Source organism: Neopsephotus bourkii, unplaced genomic scaffold, assembly GCF_033783945.1.
Source record: "Neopsephotus bourkii isolate Nb327-2 ecotype Australia unplaced genomic scaffold, CSIRO-AGI_Nbou_v1 NB_1707, whole genome shotgun sequence".
Classification (NCBI taxonomy): Eukaryota; Metazoa; Chordata; class Aves; order Psittaciformes; family Psittacidae; genus Neopsephotus; species Neopsephotus bourkii.
Genome location: NW_026902181.1, coordinates 4,654,847 through 4,680,987, shown reverse-complemented (window position 1 = coordinate 4,680,987; position 26,141 = coordinate 4,654,847). Strand labels below are relative to the sequence as shown.

The window sequence follows — 26,141 nt, the reverse complement described above, 5'->3', positions numbered from 1 at the left end:
TTTTTTTAATGTAGGTCTTTCTACTAAATTAAGATTTAAAACACAAATCAAAAGATTCTTTATTTTCTTCTGCTTTGGATCCACTGGTTCACAATTTTACTGAGGCTGTTGTAAGAGCTGAAGACATCAATATGAACTGCTAGGTTTCAAAATTAAGCTGTTTCAAATTACAGGGGATGCTTTAGAGCTGTATGATGGACTAGAGGTGAATCTTCATTAAAAAGGTTTTTCTGCAGTAAGTCATTACTTAAAATTGCCTTGTCAGGAGGAAAATGGTAATTCGTAACTATTAACTAGAGAAGTATTTTCCCCATATATCTAGTCCATTGGAAACATAAACATTACTTCCTGATCATACACTAAACATAAAATTGAAAGATTCCATACAATTAACGTCATTAAAGCTGCTGATGCTACTAATGTGTGTTTTGTTAAAGGCTTGTGCAAGGGCTAGGATGACAAGGGTCTTTGTTCCTGTCTACATACAGTCTCAAAAAGGCTGCACCCACTGTGTCATTTCTGAAGTTTTGATGGTCTGCTTATTGCTCCCCATTTAACATGTGGTGTTTCTACCACTGGTGATGACCCTTGCTATAGAAGATAAAGAGAGAAATCAGAAGACAACTGCTGCTAATGAAATGAAGTGCCTCAGGACACTGTTCATCCAGAAGAAATGCAAGTGTTTGCAAAAGAAAGGTTTGTTCACTCAAGCAAACAAAACCAAGTTCTGAGTCAGCAACTACTTTACTAACTTCAGTTGGTTCACTTCCATGTGTAAAACTGGGCATACCTATAACATGGGGACTTCCACAGTCTGTTGCAAGAGACTCTGAGAGAAACCATATAGACTTAGTGCAAATGTAAGGATTTATCCTAGATGAAGATTTGGTTGCAGGGCAAAAACCATCTTACTCGTTAAAATGTTCACCCATCCTTTCCCTGGGTGGTCACTAAGCTCAGGCTGAGTCCTCCTCAGCTGTAGCTTGTTTTATTTGTTAGGCTGGTTTGAGAGTTTCTCTCAAAACCCCCACCCTTCTGCACTCAAGATGTAGTAACATGGTTTCTCAGGAACAAGTGTGACCTTGCTGTTTGAGAAGTTCCATCTGTAGACTGCTATAGCAACTTCCATAGGAGACATCTATTTACCCATTCAGGAGAAAAATCCCACTGAATGGCTGAGCAAGAAGGGGAAAAAAGCAACCAGGTAGAAATTTACTGTGCTGATAGTGTTTGTTCTTCTTTTCTTTAAGTGTCACAACAAGAAAGCAGAAGGATCAAGAGAATTCAAAAAGAAGTCTTATAACCAGCAGTACTGCTTTGCTCCTGACTTATCGCAGCTGAAAAACCCCACGATATGTCTCTTGCAAAGCAGATAAAAGTATTTCCTGTGTTACCTTAATGAAAAGGTCACTGTTATTTCAGTTTTTCTGTGGGAGCTAGTGGTTGTGAGGAACTTTGCTAATCCATGCTCTTCTCCATAGCCTGGAGAAGAGAAGGCTGTGTGGAGACCTCATAGCAGCCTTCCAGTATCTGAAGGGGGCATATAGGGATGGTGGGGATGGACTCTTCATTCAGTGGTAGGACAAGGGGTAATGGGTTAAAACTTAAACAGGGGAAGTTTAGATTGGATATAAGGAGGAAATTCTTTCCTGTTAGGGTGGTGAGGCACTGGAATAGGTTGTCCAGGGAGATTGTGAATGCTTCATCCCTGGCAGTGTTCAAGGCCAGGTTGGACGAGGCCTTGGGTAATATGGTTTAGAGCGAGGTGTCCCTGCCCATGGCAGGGGGGTTGGAACTTGATGATCTTAGGGTCCTTTCCAACCCTAACTATTCTATGATTCTATGCACCATCTTGTTTTGTAGAGCAGGAAAATGGGACTGGGGCAAGCCGCAGAGAACCTGCTATCAAGCATGCAATGCCCAAATCACCTCAAAAGAGTGTCTAGAAGGTCTGTTCAAAAGGTAAACAAATGCATTCAAGTTTATGTGGACTTGGAAGAGGAGAACCCCAGTGCAGACCTGAGCCTTTCTCCAACTGGCCTTTCCAGGAAGCTGCAGCTATGTCCAGGGAACATGTCACCTTCCCAGCAAGGTGTTTCCTCATCTTCCCAAGTACAATCTGCTCTGTCGGCTCTGCTACCACAGCTTCCAGCCCCTCCACCCTTACCCCCTGGAAATAAAGTGCCTTTTCCACCACTTCTTGTGCCTGGCATAAATGCCCCATCACTCCCACCTCTCCAGCCATGCAGCAATCTTGAATGCAATCATCTTACTTGTGGCTGTGGGGGGCAGCCCCACCCTAAGAAAACACCAACATTGAGGATGAAGATGTTTCACTGGCAGAAGCTCCCTTCTGATGTGGTGAGACGTATGTGCTTCTTTTTATCCTTGGGCTGATTGGTTCATTTACTTCGCATCCAAATAAAACAATACTGTTGAGGAGCTAGGCCTTGACATCAAGGAATAAGAACTTGCTGCTATGATAAAATATATAAACATGCATGTAAAAAAAACCAAACAAAACCAAAATATGTTTTCTTGGGCAGAGATCTAAATTCAGATTCATCCCCAGTGTCTTCAGCGCCACTGTGGCAGTTTCTCCTACAGAAAAAGGAGGTGAGATCCTTTGTTAAAAATGTTGCAGACCAGTTCATGTTTTGAAGTGCCATGTGTTACTCAGATGGCTCCTGATGATTCTGGTAATAAGGTTGGGCTTGGGAATCCCTGTTTTTTGCAAAGACAGACATTTACCTAATTGGATGCAACATCCCCTTTTTGGGTACCACAACTGTGCAATGTGTGACCATTCAGCAATAGCAGAGAGAATTTGAGGCAGCCCATTAAATTTCTCTGCTGTCTGGTTCAGTGAATCGAATGTGGCAATAGTTTTTTCAGGTTTAATTAGCCTTCAAATCTTTGGGATGCTATCTGTGGGAGCTGCCACTCTTAAATAATTAACATTTGTCCAGGACTAATTAGCGTTCTATTTCATTCACCTTCTAAATTGTGTTTTCCACAATCACGCTGCCTTGAAAGTGCTCCTTTATCTCTGTGATCCATCTTGAAGATTACAAAATACTCTTGTGTTGAGTGGAAAGATCTGTTGAACAGTCATGCCCCGTAGTTCTTCCTAATGAACTCCTGGCCCATCACTGGTGAGTGTCTTGCAACTGTTCTTCATTTTCTTCTCTCTTCTAGAAAGCCGCTCCATGTGGGCTGTGTTGCCAAGCAGCAGCAAGGAACTTGTAGAGCCTGACTATGCAAGCTTGGAGCTACTTTTCTCTGTCCCGCCAACAGCACCCATGGAGAAAATGAGGCCAAAAATAAAGAAAATAAAAGAGGTACTCAGACTGCTCACTTTTTGTAGAGCCAACAAAATCCTTGAAATTTAAAAGCTTATTCACTCTTTATTGCTGTCAATAATTCATAATAAGAAAGCTTGAAATATTTTTATCATTTCCTGAGATTATCTAAAACAAGCACTAGAGAGATTTAGAATTAAACATGAAGTAACTCTGCTAATGGACAGGTCTTCATCTGAGAGAAGGAGGACATGGGAATTTCAATATTAACTCTTATCAATAGGAATATTCTGGACAAATCAACTCCCTTCTCTATGTCTTTGCCTCTTTCTAAAACAGATCCAAAGACCTGTACTGTTTCAAATTGCTCTGAGTTTTATAAGCTTGGCAGTCCTGGGTAATATTGGTTGGATTTGATCATCTTAAAGGTCTTTTCCAACCCATTCTATGATTCTATGAAGGAAGAGTGTTGATAATGTTATTATGAAGAATTAATCTTGCCCTACAAACAAGAGCTCTAAAATTTCTGTTAAAACCAGGGTAAGTGTATTTCTAGCTCACTGCCTTTTTTTTTTTCTTCTTTCCACAGATTACATTCATAGGTCCAAAAAAGAGTCTCCTTCTGAGTATATTTCTAAAGCAATTTAAGTGGTAAGACCTGGAGAGTTCCATGTGAATTACTTATTTGATGTGTCTGTGTTTATTGAGACATTAAATGAGGTAAATTTGGCAGAAATACTTTACATTTACATTTTATCTTTCTTTAGCAAGGAGTCAAATTTTTATTTTATTAAAAAAACACCCCACAAACAAATAAACAAACCAATGAGATGTGGCAGTCTCTTTCCAGACAATTAATACCACATCTCAAATTGTTACTAGACCTAAAATGGACCACTAATTCCTAAAGACACGATAGTCACAATTAACAGCAAAATCATGTGAAAACATATTTTTCTTTGCTATTATTGACATAAATATGAACTGCTGTCAGCAAGGATCAGTGAAGATTCCTGACTCAAAATTTCAAGTTGTTTAATTGATTTTAAAAAGGCATCTCCAGGGGTTCAGATCCAATATGGTATATAGTTTATATCTGCAGATTTTCCATAAATAGGAAATGGTTTATGTAATTAAACAAATGGAAATTTACCAAGTCACAGTCCTCACAGGGAGAGAAAAAAATAAACCACCAAACAAACAAAACAAAAGAATCTGTTCTAGCTTTTGGCAAAATGTCTTTACTCCTATGTTCTCTGAAACTATTGCAGCATGTTCTGCGCTCTCCCTTTTCTTTGTGCAGTGGCCCCTATTGTGAGGGCTTCAAAAATAAACTCAGCCTGGAAGCTCCTTTGTGTTAAGACTAAATCTGAATCAGTCAGAGGAATATTTTTATTTATATATTATTTTTTCATTGCAAACTGCATCTCAGTGGGGAAGAACTCTGCATAACCTAATCCAGTTGCTATTTCCTCTCTCTGCATGATTCCCTGGGCAGCAGTTAAGCTCTCCTGACAGCTAGTGACTGTGGGATCAAAGAACTGAGCCCTGCTTGCACTCACGAGGGACAAGGCTGCTCAGCAACCGGGTGCTGCCTCTGTTAGCACTGGTAACTACCAGGAAACAAGCTCTCCAGAGACCAAACCAGAGCAGTCTGGACCCATTTCAAAGACATGTTGTCTGCCTAAGTTTCAGGAAAGGATTTGGGGTAAAACCTTCAGGGATCTTTACAAATGCTTCTAAGCAGGAGGAAAGCCATTGGTTTTAGCGTTGGCTTTGCTGCAAGCAGTGGAGAAATTCAAAGGTAAATCTTTTCTCAGTGACACTGGATGCCCACAGGAAAAGGAGAGAATGAGGGTTTGTTGTGTAAAGATGAACAAAGCCCAGAAAGCATATGTAGTGTATAAGGAATATTACTTTAGGTTTAAAAAAAATCCTGTGCTATTTCATATCTACACTGTACTTCTGAGGACTAAGATCCAAAATGTAATGTGAGGCAGGTATAATAAAAATTACTTCATTTACTCCTAAAGTGCTAGCTGAGAGATTTGGATATCTTCTCTTTGTTGTGTTACTCCTCCCTACACCATTGCTCTAGAGCACTTCTCTTTCATACAGCTCCAATGAAGAGATTGCTGCCATGATTCAGAAAGGGGACAGTTCCAGGTTGGACACTGAGATACTGAAGCAGCTACTTAAACTGCTGCCTGAAGACCATGAGGTATCTATTAAGTGTGTTATTCTGATGGAGTTCAGTGTGCTTTGTGCTCAGCTTACAACACTAGCACTACAAAAGCAAGAAGGTACAACTGGAATCCACAATCCCCGCACCATCTCAGTCAATGATTTTCTAAGATAGAGTGGTGGGAAGTCTGCCCCAGCAACAGATTGGTCTCTTTACACAGGGGTTAGGCAATAGCCTCTTGGGAGACTCAACACTGCTGTAGATCAAGTGCTGTTCTTTACTCACGTTGTTTTAATTAAATGGATGAAGTACATTAGCATTTGTGGACTTAGGTGAATAAAGAGCCTTTCAGAGCAGGTTTCAATGAGGACAAAGAGAAAGTACCTATCTTTTTAAAAGGGTTGCTGGACTTCTGTGCACTGCAGCTTGTTGAATCCCTGCCAACGGATCAGGGATTCATCATACGAGATGCTGTACAAATGCAGGTGACCTTCCAGTCAAAACAAAACCTATATGCTTGCCCTTACAAACCAGTTCATATATGAGATTTATTGTATATCTGCCTTACTGCCCTTGTCTGTGCACACAACAGGTTCAGAAAAGCCAGCTTCATGTTTGTATGAAGCAACAGGCACCAGAAATATTTGTGTGGTTATTTTACTGTTTCATTCCCTGTTAGATAAATAGCCTGAAGTCTTACAAAGAAGAAAAAACAGAATTAGCAAATGCAGATCAGTTTTATCTCCATCTCTTGGAAGTTCCTAGGTAAGCAAAATTTTCCTTGTCTTCAGTCTATGAGTGTGGTTCTTGTAAGATTTGTCTGTAAGAACTAAGACCTCTGTTTCCTGTGGTAGAAAGATGTTCCTGATATTCAGTCTTCAGGATAAATCATCTGACTGCTATTTTTAGAGCTGGTTTGAGAAACTTTTCCTTCCCAAAGGCTGAAGAGGCTTTCAGACACCTTTGACAAACTACAGTTAATTTAACCTTGATATGAGGAAACTCTTGGCTGATGTACAGTAATTATCTGTATGGCAGCAAGTTGCAGACTGAATCCTACCACAAGCCTGCTGATTCACTGCACCACTGGTTTAGAGATTCCAGTCTGCCAAAGACAGCCCACAAACCCGTGAGTGAATCACAGCAGTGCCTGTGCTTTCACGCAGTCAGATGAGGTATACACAGAGAAATCTTTATGCTGCTCATAAAAACATGTTGATATGTTGTAATTCATAGCAATAGCCCTCCATAAATCTGATTGGTTGCCATGCAACAACCAGAGATGCTTTTCCAAAAATTTCACTGTGAAAATGGGGCTTTTAATTGTCTAAAACTTGTATCTACCCTTAAAAGTACTTTAGAAAATGTTTTCATGGCTCTTCCACAACTTTAATCCATGGTGAGGCATAAATATCGTTAAAGGACATCACTGCAAAAATATTTTAAATTTCTGTTTGGGAAGTTAAAAGGAGGATCAAAAATCCTGGTTAGTGCTGCCTAGGAACTGGAAAAAAAATATGGCTTCATTATGCAAGGAAGTCACTGCCAGATGTCAGTGCAACATTGCTTTCTGAAAGAGGAGACAGTTGTTTCTAGGACATCTTTGGAAATACGTGTTTTGATTTATTTATAATCCAGTTCTTGTGTCAGAGCATTAAGGAGAACATAACAATGCTGGTACTGAGCTTTGCCTAAAAATGGGCTGAACACAAGTCAATCTGGCATGTGAGGTTTGTTTTTGTGGGGTTGTTTCATTAGGGTTTTTTTCTCTTTTAGCTATCATTTGCGGATTGAATGTATGCTGATTTGTGAGGAAACAAAAATTCAGCTGGAGTGTCTGTGGCCAAAAGCACAAGCCATCAGGGCAGCCTGCGAAAGTAAGTTTATCAGCGCTGTGCCTGTGCCCAGGAACAGTCGTAGGAAGCCTCTCTTTTACTTGAATAGCATCAGTGGTAGCATATGCTACAATCAAATAAAAATTAACCTTTTAATTGCTGAATATGTCATGAATACAAAAGTTATTCTGCAGATTCCTTCTTCTAGGATTCATTTTGCAGAATTGCAGTTTGTGCTGTCCTGCTCTGGAGTGGCCCTTCTGTCTTCATGAGTAATACACACCTCTCTCCTACCAGTGGCTCTACAGAGAGGAAGGAAATTTCTTTTCTGTCCGTGCCAGATTCTGTTTGAATATAGTGGTGATTTTTGTCTGTAACAACAAATTGGTTCCAACTTTTCCTCTAGTGCACACTGGTCACAGTCCAACTTAGCTCTGTAGTGTAGCAGGCCTCAGTGGCATACTAGACCCTGGCCTGGCTTCCAAAATGGATGCCCCAAGTGATTCACCAGTGTTTTAGGAACGCCCTCCACTCAAAATTAGCCTTTGTTCTAGTTTTAAGTCATCTTTCTTGAAGTTGCTCTTGGATTTTTGCTTCAGTTCAATAATTTGAGAGTCAGTGACCTCCTATTGAACATTTCAACGTCAAAACTTGTTTGTTTGAACACAAAACTTGGCTATACCTGGCTGTCTGGTGTTGGTGCTATAGTTTCTCTTTACTGCATTGTAATTAATAGCACACTGCAGTCCCAACTGTTTGTCCCCCATCCATCCTGTTGCATGGATCAGGGTTTCTGTTCTATTTCTCCCAAAAGCTTTATTCTTGACCCAGATTCTCCTGCTAAAATGCACAGCTTCTTGTTATCAATCTCACTAAGGATGAAAATGAGGCAAAAAGCCCTTTGCTTTTCTTAGCTTAGACCAGTAGGTGCTGGAAATGTGGGCTATAGTCATTCAAAAGTTTATACACTTTTTCATATGCAGTTCTCCCTCATAAGCAGCTGCAGAGATGACACATCTATACTCCAAACTTGATGGGAAAACTAGTTTTCCATCCATTTGCAGAGACGAGATCACAATAGAAACCTACTCATTCCAGTTCCATTCAGCTGATTTATTTCTGTACTGGTGTATTTCCAAATCCATAACGATAGCTTAACGTAATCTTGGATAAGAATTTTGTTACTGCCACTGTCAAACCTAAGGAAAATCCTGTTTCAGATAATTTAATTTATTGAAAATGTCTCTCTTCTTATTTTTCAGCACTTCTTACCAGTCACCGACTGCTGGTTTTTTGCCAATTGATTCTTAAAGTTGGAAACTTTCTGAACTATGTAAGTAAACCGATTTCTTTAATTGCTGTATTTCTAAAGATTAACAGAAAATACAAATGCAAGACTTGGAAACTGAAGGAAGGAATATTTTTCTGTATCTTCTAGGGGCATCACACTGGAGATGCTGAAGGCTTTAAAATTAGTGCCTTGCTCAGACTAGCAGAAACAAAAGCAAACCAAAGCCACATTACTCTGCTTCACTATATTTTGGAGGTATAATGAAACTGTGAAATTGTTCCTGTGTGCATTATTCTCAAATATTTATCTATCAGAAACGAAGGGACTTTGACCTAAGTAGCACCCTATGGTAGGCATCTGGAGGTGAGCCTCTGTGCCTGAAATACACCGAAAACTTCTCCGCATCTCTCTGTGCAGATGGGATCAAATCTGTGTGCATTAATGTTTACAGAGTTAACATTAAATTTCCTTTCTCAAGTTCACTTAACATATTTGCTTTGCTGTTTTCTATCTTTTCTTCTCCAGCTTTTGTCTTGTGTTGACATTTCTTCTGAACTCATCTGTCAAATGAAATTGATTTTAGTGGTATGAAGACAAATTCTTGGGTCAGCTTGTGCACTGTGGCAGCACATGGGATGTAAGCTCGAGCAGTTAAAAGACCTTTTGCTTTCTTTTTAACTCCCTATGCATTCCAAATTGAGAAAAAGAATGAACAAGATGAAATTTATCCCTACACTTATAAGAATGAAAACTGAAGTGTTAATTTCTCAATCATGATGTTGTCCAGCTGAAAAACTTTCATACTCTTTAACTGACTGTGCAAGGTAACCGCTTTTCACTTCAATTTTAGGAGATTGAGAAGAACCACAGAGATCTGCTGCAGCTTCCCAAAGATCTTGACTTTGTTTCCAAGGCAGCAGGGTAGGACACTGTTGTTTGTTTTTGTCATCTATGAATTACTAACCTCTTTAAAGCTAACAAGGAGCTGAGTCATTTTGTGATGCTGTAATAAAGTCACAGGACTTCTCTGCTGTGGGAAAGGTTCCCTTCTAACACCAAATAATGTTGAGATGTGTAATTAATCTGGTTAAGGCTTTTCATGTGGATTTTTATTTTTGGATGATCCATTACTAAAACTGCACAAATAGTGAACTCCCTCATTTTCAAGGACCAGATTCTTACACATAATGCAATAGAAACATGCAATTTCTCTGAAATGTCCTAGTCGTATTCATGTGCAAGCCCATCAGGAGGTACATGAGCAGAGCTGGTATAAGGAGGGAATGACTGGGGTAATTTACTAGCAAATGGGGGTCCTCAGGAGTCCCTGAGTTTCTAGTGCAAGTTTCTAACACAAGTTTTTAATATATCTGGGTAAAAAGAATAAAGTCTGTTTCTGCAGACTTTCCCGTGTGCCTGAAAGCCTCATGAGTCTAGTGCCAACTCTTTCTGTTGAGCTCAGAAGAATCACAGAGAGATATGTTAAATTACACTAATCAGAAGCCACACGTATAGCAACAGAAATAACATTTCTAAATCCTGCTATGAATTCATAGGAACCTTGCAATGTGTGAGGTTTCCTTGTATCTAGAAGCAGGGGTAACTTTTAAACCTGGAAATGAATCAGCATTTGTTAAGCAGCTGCTTTTTTTTTTATTATGTATTTTTATTTAGTAACGTAACAGAAAATATTATGCCTTGTCTGAGTTATCTGTGCAGATTATAAGTTGGATGTTGTTTTGAAACATTAATTTATTTGGGGTTGTGTCATAATGGAAATACTTTTGTTACCTGAAAGTAAATCTTGATGGTCAGTGATATAAATGTGCTGGGTTTTAAATAATTGCCTCCTTCTTTAGTCAAACTTACAGAATTGACCTGTGGAGAGCTGTTTACAATGCAAACCTTGCAAGGGACTCTTCTAATGCTGCTCACACCTGGAGGAACTGAGAAACACAACAAGCTTTGCTGATTCAGTATTTTTTATCTGGCACAAAGAGATAGCACAGATTCTTTCTTAAATAAGGGTTTAAGGACACCAAAAGGACTTATCTAGAGAACTACTGCAGAAGCAGGGTCTGGGTTAGATGATTAACTCTACATTTATTTGCAGAGATGTTACTGTTTGCAATAATCTTTTAACTTAATGAAAACTGAAGACTCGCCCCTTCAATGTACTGTCCTTTTTGTGGACCTTTCAGAATCCACTTTGATGCTATGCGGGCGGAGGCAGGTGCCAATTTGAAGAAACTGTTGGAAATAGAGAAGCGTTTATTTTTGTCGACAGATGATGTAAAAATGCAGCATGCAAAATCTGTTCAAGTAGGTAATGTGGGTGTGACACGCTTCCCATCCTTCTTCCCAAACACTTTAAATCTCTTCTCAAACCCACTGTAATTCAGGTTGCATTTGGACATACAGCAATGTGGGAAAGGGGTCATAGCTACACTCCCCCTGCACCCTGGTGGAAGGAGCATCCCATATTCTTCTCCACTTCTGTAATGTGTTATTGTAATGAAGAAACAGCTGAGGACTAGTCAGCTTTGTGTGTGGGCAGAAGGAAGGAAGGCCCTAAAAATGAAATGTAGGATGCAACTATAAATGCAGCCAGCGCAGTAAAGAAATATATTTTGTCTCGCTGCTCTTTGGGGAAAAAAAAGTGAACAGGTATGCAATATGCTTTTTTTTTTGTTTTTTTCCCTTCCTTTGCACATATTTCCAAACAGTCCAGCTTTTCATGTTCTCAAAACAGGGTCACTTAAGTAAAGCTAAAAGGCAGAAACCCTAGTGCTGTATCTGGCTTGATCAGTCATCCCAGGTTGTGCCAATTACCACAAGGTGCTGTGATGAAAGTGGCAACATGCAACAAGCTGCTTTGGGATAAATGGAAGTGGGTTAAGCAGATGGTTCCATGAAGAAGAAACTATCACATATTGTGAACTGTTCTTAATAGTCAGTTTTTTTTAAACTAACTGCTCTGTGTTAACAGGATTGAGTCTTCTGGGCAGCTCAGAATATGTTACTTGCTATATGTACATAAATTGTGTTGTAAACTGTGTCTCAGGACAGTCTTGATGCTTCAAAGGACCTGCAGAAGGAATTTGCCAGCATTGAAAGGAAAAAAGAAGAACTTGCTGATTATCTTTGTGAAGACCGAACAAAATTGTCTTTAGAAGATGTTTTTAGGACAATGAAAACCTTCAGAGAGCTCTTCCTCAAGGCCTTACAGGTGCTTTGCTTTTGTGACCATTTAGAAATAGGTTGAGAACTTTCATGGTTTTTTAAGCAAGCAAGAATTTCTTTTTTATTTCTACTCCATGCTGGGCTAAACCCCAGCTGCAGAAGTAAATGAGAGTAACTATTTGCTTGTAACATGAAGCAAGAAATAAGCACATGGGCAAGTATAAAATGTGATTGATTTTTCTTTTTTTTTCCTTTCTCTTCTGGAGAGCTAGGAAACCTCCAAGTTGCTGTTCCATTGCAAAATTATTAATCAGGCCTCAGTGCAGTAGAAGCTTAGTGGTGTGTGGAAAAAATGAACAACCTGACATGCTTTATAGGCTTTGCCAATAGGCAAAAGGTGATTTTTCCAATAGACAAATCTAATTGGAAGATATATTTACACCTAGGTGTTTTATTGTACTAGTTAGCTCAAAACAGTATGTTTTGTGTCCCATACAATCTCTCACAAGAGATTACATTTGGTGCTTTATCAATTTATAAGGCTTGCAGTAAGGAGTAAGAAAACAGGAACTCTACCACAAATGTTGTGTAGAGCACCTTCCAGCTGGTTCTCTAGAGGCCTTCACAATTTCACAGCTCCTGCTGTCTACTTCACTCCTGAACTAACATATTTCCTTTAGGGTTTTCTTAACACCCTTTTTTATCACCCCTTAAGCCAGGTGAGAGTGGCTTCAGATTTACGTATTTTAACAGCAACAATCACCCACTCCTTTGTTGAATCCAGGAGGGCCCCAGACTGGATTTGCCTTTTATGGAAAGATATATAGAAATATTGCAAGAATACAGACAACTATGTTGGGCAATGTCAAGTAAAGAGAGGCTGAAGGAGCGCTATTGCATACATCATAGTTTCAGATGAAAATAAAGGAGCTTCTGGGGAAGTGGTGGAACATGAAAGATGAAAAATATATCCTGAATGTTCCCACTACGTGGTTGTCCTGTGAGGAACTGGTCTTCAATTCTGCAAGCAATACAGCTGCCCAGGCTCCAAAGCAATGCTATAGCACTGCAGACAGTGTGGAAAATAAACCCTATGAACCACAGATCCTCTGTCAATACACTTGATCCTTATAGTTCCTAAAGCTGTAGGCAGGAACAATAGAATTAAGAGTCAAGAACATAATGGCTCAGCATATGCGGAGAGCTATATTGGGAAATTGCTGTGAAAGGTAAATGCAACAACTGCAGTTCTTCTAAGAAGCAGTACCAATAAAGGTTATGTACTGTCCTAGTACCACTGCAGAAGATTCAAAGTACTTGTTTGGGTGCTGCTTTTTTACAGTCAGGTTGGAGCAACTAGAAAGAAGCTTCTTTTTATCTACTCAACTTATAAACTCCTTTTCATCCTATTTTTTGTTTCATTTCTCAGCAGCACCTCACCTTAAAGGTACCATGCTGTTAGCCGCATGGTATGCATCTTTGTTACTGCTATTGCAGACCTGTAATGTAATCTCCTCTCCCTTCTTGCCTTGCTTTCTCTTATTACTGTAGGAAAGATACTCTCTGTGCTTGAAATGACAACATGCTGGAAACTTGAAGGTCTTAATTTTTAAAGCATATTTTTGTTGTGCCGTTTTCATTTTTACACTAGAATCAGCCATGTGCATCTCTTTACAGTGCCATTTGGTGTAAGTTTTAAGGCTGAGGTGTAACCTATACTTTGAGATGTCTTCTGTGTAAAGCAGGTCTCTTAGCACTACCAAAGTCGCTAGTGCTGTCTTTCTATTCTCACACCACATAAGAAGGGAAACAACAATGATATAGACTGATACTTCATGTCTCCTAGCCTTACATAGAAAGATTTGGGTTTTGTTTCTTTGTTTAAACAAACCTTTTTTCCGTTCCCTGAGAGTTCTTTCTGCCGTCTCATTTTTTAGGTAACAAAAACTGAGCTACACAAATGAAATTACTATAGTAAGAACCTGCCCTCTTCCTCTTCATCTACTTGAAGTGAGGGAAGAGCGGGGAGGGCTTTTCAAACACTCAAGTGATTCCCAAAACTGAAAAGGAGCTGGTTTGTCACTTGGGGCTGATGACTGTTTCACCAACTCTTAAAAAATAAAAGGCGCAGATGGAAGGAGGAAGGAGACAAGGAGAAAATAGCTTCCCAGCTCAAGGTTAAAAAAACAGAATTGGAGATATACTGAGAACTGAGTTGTAAAATTGTGCGGAAAAGAAACACTCTGTGATTATAGGGGACTGGGAGAAACATTTGATTTCCCTTAGTAGTTGCAGCTGTTCAAAGAGGGGAGCTCCCGAAAAAGAGGCTGTCTAATCTCAGACAAAGGAGAAAAATGTTAAACAGAATATGCTTTAGGAAGTACTCAATTGACAGAGGTTATATAGACAGCTCTGTGCAGGGATAGTTCCTTTGAGTTCTCCCCTAGGATTATCAAGCCAGAGCAGCTGCTCCTCAGTAGGGTGCATATGGTGTCAGAACAGGATGTGCTTTAGTTATTGTGGGGATAAACAGTTGTTGTGGAGCATCTTTTAATTCAAAGATCAAGCAAATATCCAACATCCCACAGAGTGCAAATCCAAAGTGCAAATTCAACTCTTTCATTCAGTCTCATCTGTACAGCTGCCTTCAGTAATCTAGGAGATGTAGAAGTGATTGTGAATACTCATTCCTCTGCCTTGTTACCAAGCTACCTTGTTGAGCTTTCTTATGGTGAAGAAACTCTGTTGAAAGTATGTTTGTGTCAAGTCATTCTGTGTACTTTTAAGAACATTTTTCTGAACAGTTCTGTTCAGGCTTGCTCAATCCACGAATTTACTCTTAATGTATTTTGGTTTGTTTTCAGTACTGTGTGTGTGCTGCTCAAGTAATGTACCCCTGAATTCACCTTCTTTATTCCTTGTGGCATGTTACATAGAGACATTCTCCCAGGGCCCACAGATCTGCAAGTTTCTAAACAGCCGTAATATCTCAAAGATATGCTAGGAATTTATCAGGCAAGCACATAGGAGGCATGCAGTGATGAAATGCTTTTAACCTCCCCATATGGCAGCACCACCTGTACCTCTTTCTTTCAGAAGCACCCTCCATTCAGAGCAAATATGCGGTCTTCTTTGTCAAAAGTACAAGATTTTTCTCTCCTCTTTTAGGCATCCAGTGAATGTGCACCATAACCTTGAGCCTATAATGCTTCTATATTTCAGAAAGACTAACTCTATTAAGGTTCATAAGTTTTCCTTATTTGTCTGGAAATCTCTTTGGACCAAAGAATTCTAGGCTTTTATTTTCTATATGGTCTCTAAGAAACTTGTGCATGCTTCCTGAGACTTCTTCAGCCCATCTTATGGAAATAGTGGGAGATGACCCACAGCAATCAACCAAATCTATCACTATAATGGGATAAATGTCTTTCCTGATTCCAAACTCCCCCAAGAGAAGACCATACATGTCTCATCAAGAATCCTGTCTGCATCAAATCATCAACATCTTCCTGGACATTATTAAATTTTGTAATGTGGCACAGCAGCACCCTTCTCTTAGCATCACACATCTCTAGGACAGCAGGACAAATAACTACTAATCTACCTACAATATGTAGGTAAGCTACTGGCTGATAGCAGACAAAAGCAGTCAAGCTTCGAGGTGGTGGTGGTATTGTTCTGTTGATGACTGCAGCTCTGCAACAAGGACTGTATAAGCTTTTAAGAAAATGGCTTTTGCCATCTTGATGTTCTGCTACAGTTATCCCAGTTGTTCAGAACTACCCTCAATTGTGATACTTATCAAAACCCAGAAATACTCTTCCACTGAGCCAAGGTCTTCCTTTATTAGGAGTAATCATTCAATTGCTTTCTCTTCCTCCATTAATCATATCATCCTGGTACCAGCAGCTCTGTAGAAATCGGAGTCCTGCCTGTCTGAATAAATCCCAACAGGATTTATGCCATCTTAGCAGTTGTTTGACTGGTACCAACAGACATCCAGCCTTCAGTCTGCCACTGAACACTAGTGAAGCAATACAGCTGGCAAATTTAATGGGTGCCTGAAAAGAAACTGTGAATTGCTGTTTAAGGCAAGTTGAAGAGTTCCTGAAATTTCTGGTAGAAATCCCTGAATGCTAACAATATAAAATCAAGGTTGCTGTGGAATAAATTTCTAACATGCTAGTTAAGTTAAGCTAATATTCTGTTTTGTGGACAAATGGACTAATTAAGAAGAATGCATTTCAGTCCATAGTTGAATGTTTCAGTTAAAGCTAATGAAATAGTTTGCTTGTAACATCATCATATGGAGAATGCCCAAGAGATTGACCAGGAAGCTGGTCTGCTATTTACCCTCGAACCCCAGAAGATGAAAGTTTTCAGTGTGCATAGGCCATATTCAGAATAGCTATTCATTGCAAACTGGGAGTTTCTTAACCAGCTTTTCTTTCAGTAACTCTTAATTTTTTTGTCATTCTGTCTGAATGCAGGAAAATCAAGAAAGAAAGGGACAAGCTGCAAAGTCTGAGAAAAGGAAAAAACAGCTTAAAGAAGAAGATGCAAAGAGGCCAAAGAGAGAGTATGGAAGTACATTTAACGAAAAATAATTCTGATTTTATCAGCCAGTCTTTTCTTAACTAGGAGGAATTTATCTGTTTAGCTGTAGTTGATCTAATACAATGGCAGTGATTTAGCCATGGATGATGCACTTGCCATGCAGATAGTATAGTAAGACATAAATTCTCAAGTGCATGTGAATTCTTGGAAAAAATCATGAGAGGGACGTTAGAAAAAAACATCACTTCCAATGAGCAAGTTCCTACTATTTTGCTTAGAGGTAGGTGATACCCTGCTATAGCTATGAATAGCTGTTGGAAGACTTTTTAGGGTGTAGAAAGTTGTATATACTTGAACTTCAAGCTGCACTGTGTCACTGCGGTAGGCAAGTTGTGTTACGTGTTACTGTTACCACAACATTTTCCTTTTTCTGATTAAATGTCTTATTCCTTAAAGTGGTTATGAGTGTGCTCTAAAAGGGCGACTGTGCTTTGCTGAAGCACAGCTGATTGACATAAATATAGGAAAGCTTTTGTTGTGCTGGGCCTACCTGGGTATAAAGCATTTCCAGTGCTACCATTGGCATGTGTATGTTTTAAAATTCTGTTTTGGAAAATACTTTTCATCCACTTTTCTGGACAATTTCTGCCAATAACATTTGGTTATGATTCTTGATTCTTCAGAGAATCACTGCAAAAATGGCATTAATAAATCTGATTGGAGTTCAAGTAAATATTACACTAGATGCTCACCCTCTGGAAGGCTGCAGTTTCCCTTGTATCAGATGTCTTTTAGCTCCTCTTTCACAGTTACTCCTTTTTATAGTAAGAAATATTATATAGGAAAAAACTTTTAAAAATGCATAAGCTTCACTGAAAACTGACCAAAACAAAGCTTTCAATATTGTCTTGACAATATGCTGCACTGCAAATATATTTTATGTACTTTGTAATCATAACATGCTTAATGTAAGGCTGCAGATTAGAACAATAAACCTTCTTGTTGTAAATACAGAAAAGTAATTTAGTATATGGTAAAATAAAATTATAAAGTGACATTCAACAGCTGTAAATATTGAAGATGTGCTTCAACCCTGCGAAGAGAAGAAGCATCAGACCAGAAGAACCTTCCAACATGCAATTTAGAGGGAACTGTCATTATTTTTGGTCTTTTGTGAGAAGGTGGATTTAATTCTTGGCATATAAACATAAACTTGAGAGAGCATTTACACTGAATTATTTTTCCATACTTATTTTAGAAAGCTATGTGTAGCACTGGTGACAATGAGAATAAGACATTTTTTAAATCTATTTTGATCTCCATCAGGATGTGGTGACATAAATTACAGAGTGTATCACATCTGGCATGGCAAGATGTTGGAGCACATCTTAACATTCTTCAGTTTATGTAAAACCTTTTTTTTTTCTTTTTATTTATCATGTATTTAGCAAGTTAATTATCTTTTATATTAATTTTCTGAAGGGGGGAATGAAGAGACAGTAAATTGGCAAGGACAGACAAAAGAGGTGAAGACAGTAGCACCCATTGCTGATGTATTACTCACAGATCACAAGGCACGGCTTGCAGCTACTCCTGAAAGACTGTTGAGAACCAAGCTGAGTCAGTTGTTACCAAAATGTATGTAATTCAAATGTATGGCATTGTCACGGAATCAGTGGTCGCCTTTGGCCAGTAGGCAATAGGTGTTAGGGAGACCCTTCCATTGAGGCATGATGTTTAGAAAGCACCCCCTTGCTTTCCAGCTGATATTAGAGGGGCTGGGTTCAGCTGGATCCAATCCTAGTCTCAGACTTGGTTTATGCCTAAGGATTGTGTAGTGCTTGCACCTTCTTGTCCAAATTTGTCCCTCCAACACTGTCACATTACAAGGGAGGTTTCCTCAAACCCTTTATATTTGAGCAGCCTGCCAGTCTTCCAAGAAAGATGAGATCCTTGTGTCTGACCAGCCCATCTGCATCCCATTATGGGGAACGTACTGGACAGCCCAGTCCAACCTATTCAGTAACTTGTACCAACAGTGTCTTTTCAAACCCTTATTTCAATTATTCAAGTCTCTGGAGACTTACACAGAACAGACTTCAGCTGAAGTTTTTTATTACACAAAATATAAGTTTGTGACAGGATAATGTTCAGATATTGCCAGTGATGAGGTCTGCAAAAACAAGCTTGAAGTGACACACAACCAGACTATAATTGCTAATAACTGGTAGCATGAGTTAGTCATTTAGCATGCATAAGATACAGTTCTTACCCAACAGGTATCCCTATGGGGGAGAAGACAGGTTCAGCACATCAGGTGATCCCAGAAGTTACAACGGAGTCATCCCTCCTTTCTTAATTTCACATATTTATACAATTTAATTCAGGTTACTAAATCCCTGTGAACCTCCCACATTTTTTGATTGGTCTGTTAATTGACATAACGTTACATCATTTTCACTGAAAGGACACCCTAGTCATGCTTTGCTGATACGTGAAGCCGTATGTCAATGATGTCCGTGTATTTCCAGTCCTTCCCGATTAGAGATTTGTTAGCTCTGTTTCTTAATCTGCCTATACAAGGGCAAAGCCTCCTCTCCTGCTGTCAGTTCTTTGTTCACCAGTGTTGTTCATCCTGACCTTGTAGGAGGCCCTTAGAGCTGTGCAGGCTTTTCCATAGTAACACAGGTTTCAATTTTTTAACTATAAGCCTATGGCACTTAAGTGACTCTAGTCATGCATACTTTGCTACAGAATAGTGTAAACTTCTGTAGCTTTGCTTTTAAAAATGCAAATACAGTTTCCTAGATTGGCAGCTGCTATGCTGTTATGAGCACATGGTACCTTGAAGTTCTCCCTCCTGCAGGGAGTATAACAGAGCCTGGCCATGGTGATTCCACTCCATTCCACCCTACCCTCTGTTCAGTTTCTCTTAGCAGATGCCAAGGTTGCAGGGTTGCCTGGGGAACTATCATAGGGTAGATTCCATGCATCCCATCCTAGAAGCAGCAGCTGCATTTTACTCCAAGATTTCCTTAGTGTTAAAACTTCAGGGGGCTGTTGAGGGGTAGTCTCTAATTTCCCCCATTTTCCCACAGGCATGATTAAGAGAACAGAGCAATATCCTAGTTGGTTACATGTATTAAAACCCACCTTTCTGTGAATTTAGGATAGGATTTCCAAAATAATAAAGCTCCTGCTGATTCTAGGGGCCCAGACATCTAGGTTTTTTTCAACTTCTCTGAACATGTTTACATATATATTTGTATTGAGATTTTTTTCCATGCCTGATAATGGATTAAACAACTATCCTGATTTACTTTCTCCAGTTTCTGTTGCAGCAGCTTCAGTTACTGCGCATTTGAATTCTTCAGGAGAATTACATCAGATACTTACAAAGATCAATTCTAGATCTTATTTCAAGTAAAAAATAACGTCTAATATATTTATATATGTGTTATTTCAAAATAAATAGCATACACAGGTTTCTTTAGCTAATCAAGTGAAAAATTAGCTGCTTTTAATGGAAATCTGAAGACACAGCTAATGACCAGAGTAAGTGACAGAATAAAAACACTTAGAAAAAAAACACAGAAGTGTGCAGTTAAATACCTGGTGAGAATTTATGTATTATGTCACTTTGATATTGTAACTACAGAGGAAACACAATGCTATTAAAAGATGCAAAGCAAGTAAATTTTGAAGAACAGGAGTCCCATAGCATAACTACCATCACTCCATACAGAATCCAACTGTAAAAACCACAGATCAATAGTAATAATGGTTTAAAAACTGTGTATTAATGACAAGTACAGCTTTCAATGCAGAGCTTACTTAGTGCATTGTACTCTTGTATGTATTTGTAATCCAGGATGTATTTCATTTTTGTGTATGTTCATTTTAGTAAACAGACCTAAACAAACCTGTGAGGCTTATTAGTTGTGTTTTTAAATCACATTCTAGCAAATAAGATCCTGAGCAACTGCTTCTCTTGTGCTGATAGTAAGAACTGTTGTGGGGTTTTTATTTTATTTATTTTTAATGGCAACTGAAAGGACAGACTATATAGCTTTTAATCGCCCAAAGAAGATGGTGAATAATTGAGAAAAAGCTTCTTAATTGCATCTGGCAATAGAAAACTGTTAAGCAGTTAAGTTAATTCCACGTGAACTGGAAACTGAAAAGATTTTCTTATAAAAAAGATTGACCCTGTGCCCTGGAGTCAATGAGTTTGATGAAGTTCTTTTCCTGGGAGTCTGGCAGACTTCGAGCCATGCTCTCATAGGCAAATGGAGCATAACCATATTGCATTGCTCCTTTAATCTCTTTTAAAACATACATCTCCCTGCAGAATCTCCAACTCATTATGCTGTCTGGAGAGGTGATTCAAATTGAGCTAATTTCATTAAAATATTCTTTTAGTGACAGTCCAAACACCATGTTGTGGGACATTAGCTCTGGTTTATATATTCCCTATTCATGAGGGACTTGGTAGCAAAGTACCTGATGTGATACCCCTCTCATAGCTTGACACGATAAACAGTGGAATAAATGTGCCCACTCACAAACATGTGATTACAGAATTTGGTGGCAGCTGAACTGCTTTTTAAGTGTTGCTTAAGTATTCGACTTAGCATCTAAACAGCTGATAAACACTTTCCGAGGGCTTGGGCTAAAGTCTTCAGAAAAGACCTACAGCACTGAGAGTTACTCAGTTAGTAAAGCTGGCCTAATTCAAAGCAGTTAATATTGAATCATTTTTGTGTTATCTCTTCTCAAAAATGCCGAAGGACACAGGAATCCCATTGCCTGTACAAACTGTTGCTCTGCTAAGACAGTGCTAAAATGCTATCCTTAGGAGCAGTACTTGAACAAAGCTGGTGTTATTCACAGCTTCTGTTTCAAGCTTAATAAAGTTTTATATGCCTTCAAGTGTGTCCATGTCCATGTTTATCACATCAGTGGGTTAGTTTACTAAAAGATGCAAATGCTTTTCATTTCATCCTATCCACCACAGATAAAATAGATTACCACTCTATTTTACATATTCAGAGGCTGTTATCATGTCACTTCTAGTCTTCTTTTTCCTAGACTGACAACCCCAGCCTTTTCATTTTTTTCATCCTGGGGCTTTCTGAGTTTTTTTATCCTAGGGTTTTCCAAATCTGTGTTCATATACTTGTGGCTCTCTTCTAGCTTTCCTTCAACTGGATCTCACCTTCCCCATAGCACAGTGCTGTATCTCCAGTTAGGCAGTTCAGCAGGGTTGAGGAGAGTGAAAGAACATCTTCCTGCCTTTTACAGGTTGTTCTTCCATCTTAGCATGATGTTTGACTTCTTCTGCAACCATGCAGCATTTTGACTCCTGTTCAGAGAAGCATCCTGGTCTCCAGCACAATTGTTGCTTCCAGCTTCATGCCATCTGCACGTACAATAAATGCACTGTATTGCACACTCCAGGTCTTTCATGGAAACGGAAAATATTTTGAACCCCAAACAGGGCCTTAACAATTTTATGTGCACTTTGTCCAAATAAATTATTCTTTACTACTCCCTAAGGATACATCTTCACATGCTTTTGCACCACTTTACTGTTTTTATTACAGCTGTGAACATACAACTGTTAGGTAAAAAAGTAATTCTGAAAAGAAACGGTGCAGTTTTGGTTAATTTACTCCGCACTAAATCTCAAGTGCGCTGCTTTAATCATGTGGCCCTATTTTGATCTTATTAGTTGCCCTAAAGCAAAAGCACTGTGTTTTTTTGATTTGGTTTGTTGTTGTTTTTTTTTGTCTGAGGATGTAAATGCTTGGCAGTTTTTCTGTGAAATTGCAAAGGTCAAGCGTTGTCAGGTGAAGTGGTTTTGATGGAAGAGCTCTGAGGAACAGGGAACTCCTCTGAGACACTGATACTGATTACTGAGTTAATGGTTTGTTCCCATCTTTATCAGTACCAGCAGTGGGTGACGCACTGGGGACAGGGACATGCATACCTGCAGCTCTTAACAAATCTCATGTCAGTCTGCATGACTTCCCTGTTAATTTTACCCATTACTCAATTTATAAGTCAAACATTTGCTTTTAACTGGGAAAAATCTACCTTGAAGTTTTGATTTTCTTTTTTTTTTCCCTATCTAACACATCAAAATGGATTTAAATCCATTGAGTTTGGTGGACTCGAGTTTGCTTTTAAATTGGTGTAAAAGAATAATAAATCACTTCAAGTAATTAACTGCTTCATATTATTTCTATGCTAAGTTACATGGTTTGAACGTTTACAGAGAAGAGAATACTTTAAGAGAAGTGTTCCCCTGCTTGATCAGGTTGCTGGCAAAGTGTTTAGTAATTTTTTCATGTAGAACAGTTTAAAGAATTTGAAGGTTTGCCCTTGTTGGCACTGTAAAGAAAATACGACTGGAGTTTCTGAGCATCTCAGAATGACGGTGGAACTGATCACAGAAATGCTGAAAAGAACATAAAAATAAAATTTAAGTTTGCTACATCATCTGAAATAACATAAGATGAAACCCCCAGAATACCTTAGAACACTTTCTGGCTGCTAAAAGCAGAGACACTGTGCTTCTCCTTGCACAAAAAATTGCAGAAATTTCCACCAAGCCAGTCATTTTGAAGAAATATGAAAGCTATTAACGTACTCCTTGTTGCTGAGAACCACAAAGAACAAATAGCTGAAAACACTATGCATCTCCTGTTCAAAAGGCCAAGTTCTTTCCTTAAGCAGGGCAATTTACATCTAGTCATGTCAGAATGATTTGCTTAAAAAAAGAAAAACAAAAAAAAACCCAAAAGAACAAACAAACAAACAAACAACACCCCACCCCCCAAAAAACAACCAACCAAACAAAAAAAACAACAACAAAAACCAAACCCATAAAACAAAACCAACCAACCAAACAGAAAAACCAAAACAAACCAAGAGAGCATAACCAGAAATCAAGGAACCAAAAGAACAGCAATAACATTACTCTGGAAAAAGATTTGAGTTCCTATGCTAATAGGTGTAGAGTATCATATAGAGAGGGAAAAAGTTATGCAAGACTGGCAATGCTAAATGCCATAATAAATAGAACAATGGGATCCTCTCTGACTTCAAAATGTAGCTGTATACAGCATCTTCTAAAACAGCACCATGAATATACACTTTTTGCAGCAAAAAGTATTTTTACTATAGCTGTGTGGAGCAGACACACAATCTGTCAGTTTTGAGAAGAATTAGTGTATGTGTGAGGGAACTGAGTGACATCACTGCTACATTTTGCTGTCCTTGGTGCTCATGTTTTCAAACTGCAAAAATAACTACAAACATAATGCCTAACAAATACTTACTCCCCAATGACATGACACAAGTTTTATTATTTTGCTATTAAGTGACAAAATAAAAATCTAAAAGAATTGATGGAACAGTAAGGAAAGCTTTAGAAGAAATTTTGAAAGAAAACAAAGCCTGAAGAGGAACTAAACTGGGATTAAGTACAAAAGGGACAAGCAAAAGTAGAAACAGATCACTCTGGCACTGGCTTCCTTTGCCAACTATCAAGACAGACCAAATGCAGCAGACGTGGACTTCATTAAGACACTCAATGTGGTACACAGTGTAGGGCAAGTACAATTATAAAGGCAGATAAGGTATCAAATAAAGAGAACTTTAAGTCATTAACAAGAATTTCTGTTTCATAGCAGGATCAGGTTGGCTGCAAATGATTGAGGAAATGACAGAGCAACATACACAGGAAAGGGAGAGGCAGTATTTAAACTAAATGGCAACATCAGCACAGAACATACGGTATAAATTGGCCAGAAGGCTGGAAATTAGCAGAGGTTTCTAACTAGAATAACTCCCGTAGAAGCAGTGAAGTTTTGTGTGATTTAGTTGACTGCAGTAGCAGGGGAAACAAGGCTCAAATATTAGGAGTTCCCCTCCAGCTTTCCTTATTTGCCACCTCCACAGATCAATGCTAAATACTCAGCTGGAGCATACCGTGTGTTAAAGCCTCCTTACCTTCTTTTCCTAGAGGAAATACTGCAAATGCTAAAAAAGAAATAGAACAAATATCGGCTCTATTTGCCACCATGAATTTTACAAGATGCTGAAGTCTGGAGTGTGCTCTAAACTGTTTCTATGCATGCACATACATATATGTATATACATATACATATGCACAGCTATGCATATGCATATGCACATACACATACATATACATGTCTGTGTATAAGCATGCGTAGATGCTTGTGTATATGCATACTGCACACATACAGAGCCCACATATGCGTATTGGAAATGGGCTGTGCATGCTGCTAGATTTTTATTTCTCAGGAGTTCAGGTATTCCAGTACTTTCTTTTCATCCTTATACCAGAGTAATGGATTGCATGAGTACCTTCTGCATTTTCACCACTGCATAGACAACATGTTTGTGTTACATCATGGCATCTCATCCAAGCCACAGGGTAAAAGAAGGAATAAGGCACTTGGAAACGCTGAATTTCTGTCAGTTGCTCTCTTGGTAGGAATCACACACGTGCACTCACCAGGAGGAGGGTGAAAACAGTTCCACCCGCCTGAGGCTGCAACATCATATGTTCTAGTGGCATATATATGCATCATATTAACACAGTTGCATGTACCTCAGACTAGTCTGTAAGCTCATGCTTTTCAAGTTGATGTTTTAAGGACATGGTGCTATGTGCCTGGAACTGGAGGACGCATGTTATGGAAAAAAATCAAACCCAGTCTATGGCTTGTGCATGGGGAGGGGGTTTGGGTGCCAGGCACTGTCTGTTCGCCTGTCATGCAAGGGAAACAGGCATATAAACCTGTCCCTGTGACACAGCTCCACGTGCCTCGCTTGTTTATTTGTCTCACGGTGACAGTGCAGTGTCTTTTCAGGTCAGTGTGTGTATGTGTATGCGTGGGTGACTGCGTGTGCCTTGCTGAAACGGTCTTGGGTGTCTCAGGCCACCAGGACAGGCTAGTATGTGCCTGTCAACAGGGTATGTGCCAGCTTAGTAACGAGTTGTCTGTATTTTAGTGCAGCGTGTGTGTCTGTCAAACTCCCAAGTGCGCCTGCCCATGTTTCTGGGGCCAGCGGGTGGATGTTTGTGTCTCATGATCCGTGTGTGCCGGAGCTGCTTGCGTGCTTGCCCTTCTCCACTGTTATGTACACAGCCTGAGTGCACCTGCTTATGTGCCAGGATACTCTGTGTGTCTGACAGCAAGTCTCAAATGCCTCACACCAACATCTGTCTTGCAGTGGCAGCAGCCTGTGCTCCTCAGGCGGGTGTCTGTCTGTCTGTCAGTGACACAAGCTCACGCACCTCAGGACTTCGAGTGTGTCTCGCCCTGTGCCCAAGACAAGGGCAAAGATTTGTCTTGTGTCACTGTCAGCACTGCTCATGTGTCTCACAGTAACAGTCACAGACCTCAGGATAATACGTGTCTGCAAGTCCCGTTGACACAGCCCCATGGGCCTCAGACTGCAGTGACAGCCACATGCCTCAGACGTATGCTGTCCCCCTCCATGACAGCCATGTGCCTCCAACCCCTGACAGTGACACACCCACAAGCCTCAGCCCCTTCTGTGAGTGTTCCTAGCAGTGACGCAGCCCCTGGTTGACCCACCCCAATGTCTGTCTGTCGGTCTGTGTCCACCTGTGCCGGAGGCCCATGCTCCAGACAAGCGCGTCTGTCTGAGGGTGATACAGGCCCATGTCCCTCTGAGGTGCCCGTGTCACACGTGTGCCTCAGGACTGCACGTGCCTCACAGCCTCT

The 26,141-nt window shown here is 39.6% G+C and overlaps 1 protein-coding gene across 7 annotated transcripts; it reads left to right on the top strand.

The window, feature by feature from the left end:
• Window positions 1-1,057: 1,057 nt before the first annotated feature.
• On the top strand, window positions 1,058-18,354 carry LOC133224599 (inverted formin-2-like). 7 transcript variants are annotated; one of them, XM_061376163.1, is made up of 15 exons: window positions 1,058-1,204; window positions 1,864-1,949; window positions 2,049-2,112; window positions 2,242-2,368; window positions 3,199-3,341; window positions 3,892-3,953; window positions 5,421-5,523; window positions 6,167-6,252; window positions 7,264-7,364; window positions 8,585-8,655; window positions 8,761-8,868; window positions 9,464-9,534; window positions 10,815-10,935; window positions 11,678-11,842; window positions 16,287-18,354. In XM_061376163.1, the coding sequence occupies exons 1-15, from the start codon at window positions 1,172-1,174 to the stop codon at window positions 16,401-16,403; spliced, it is 1,458 nt and encodes a 485-aa protein (XP_061232147.1). In that variant the 5' UTR covers window positions 1,058-1,171; the 3' UTR covers window positions 16,404-18,354. The 7 variants fall into 7 exon arrangements, with proteins under 7 accessions (XP_061232147.1, XP_061232143.1, XP_061232146.1 ...); XM_061376159.1 differs by having other exon boundaries at window positions 2,049-2,368; XM_061376162.1 differs by having other exon boundaries at window positions 1,864-2,112.
• Window positions 18,355-26,141: the final 7,787 nt, after the last annotated feature.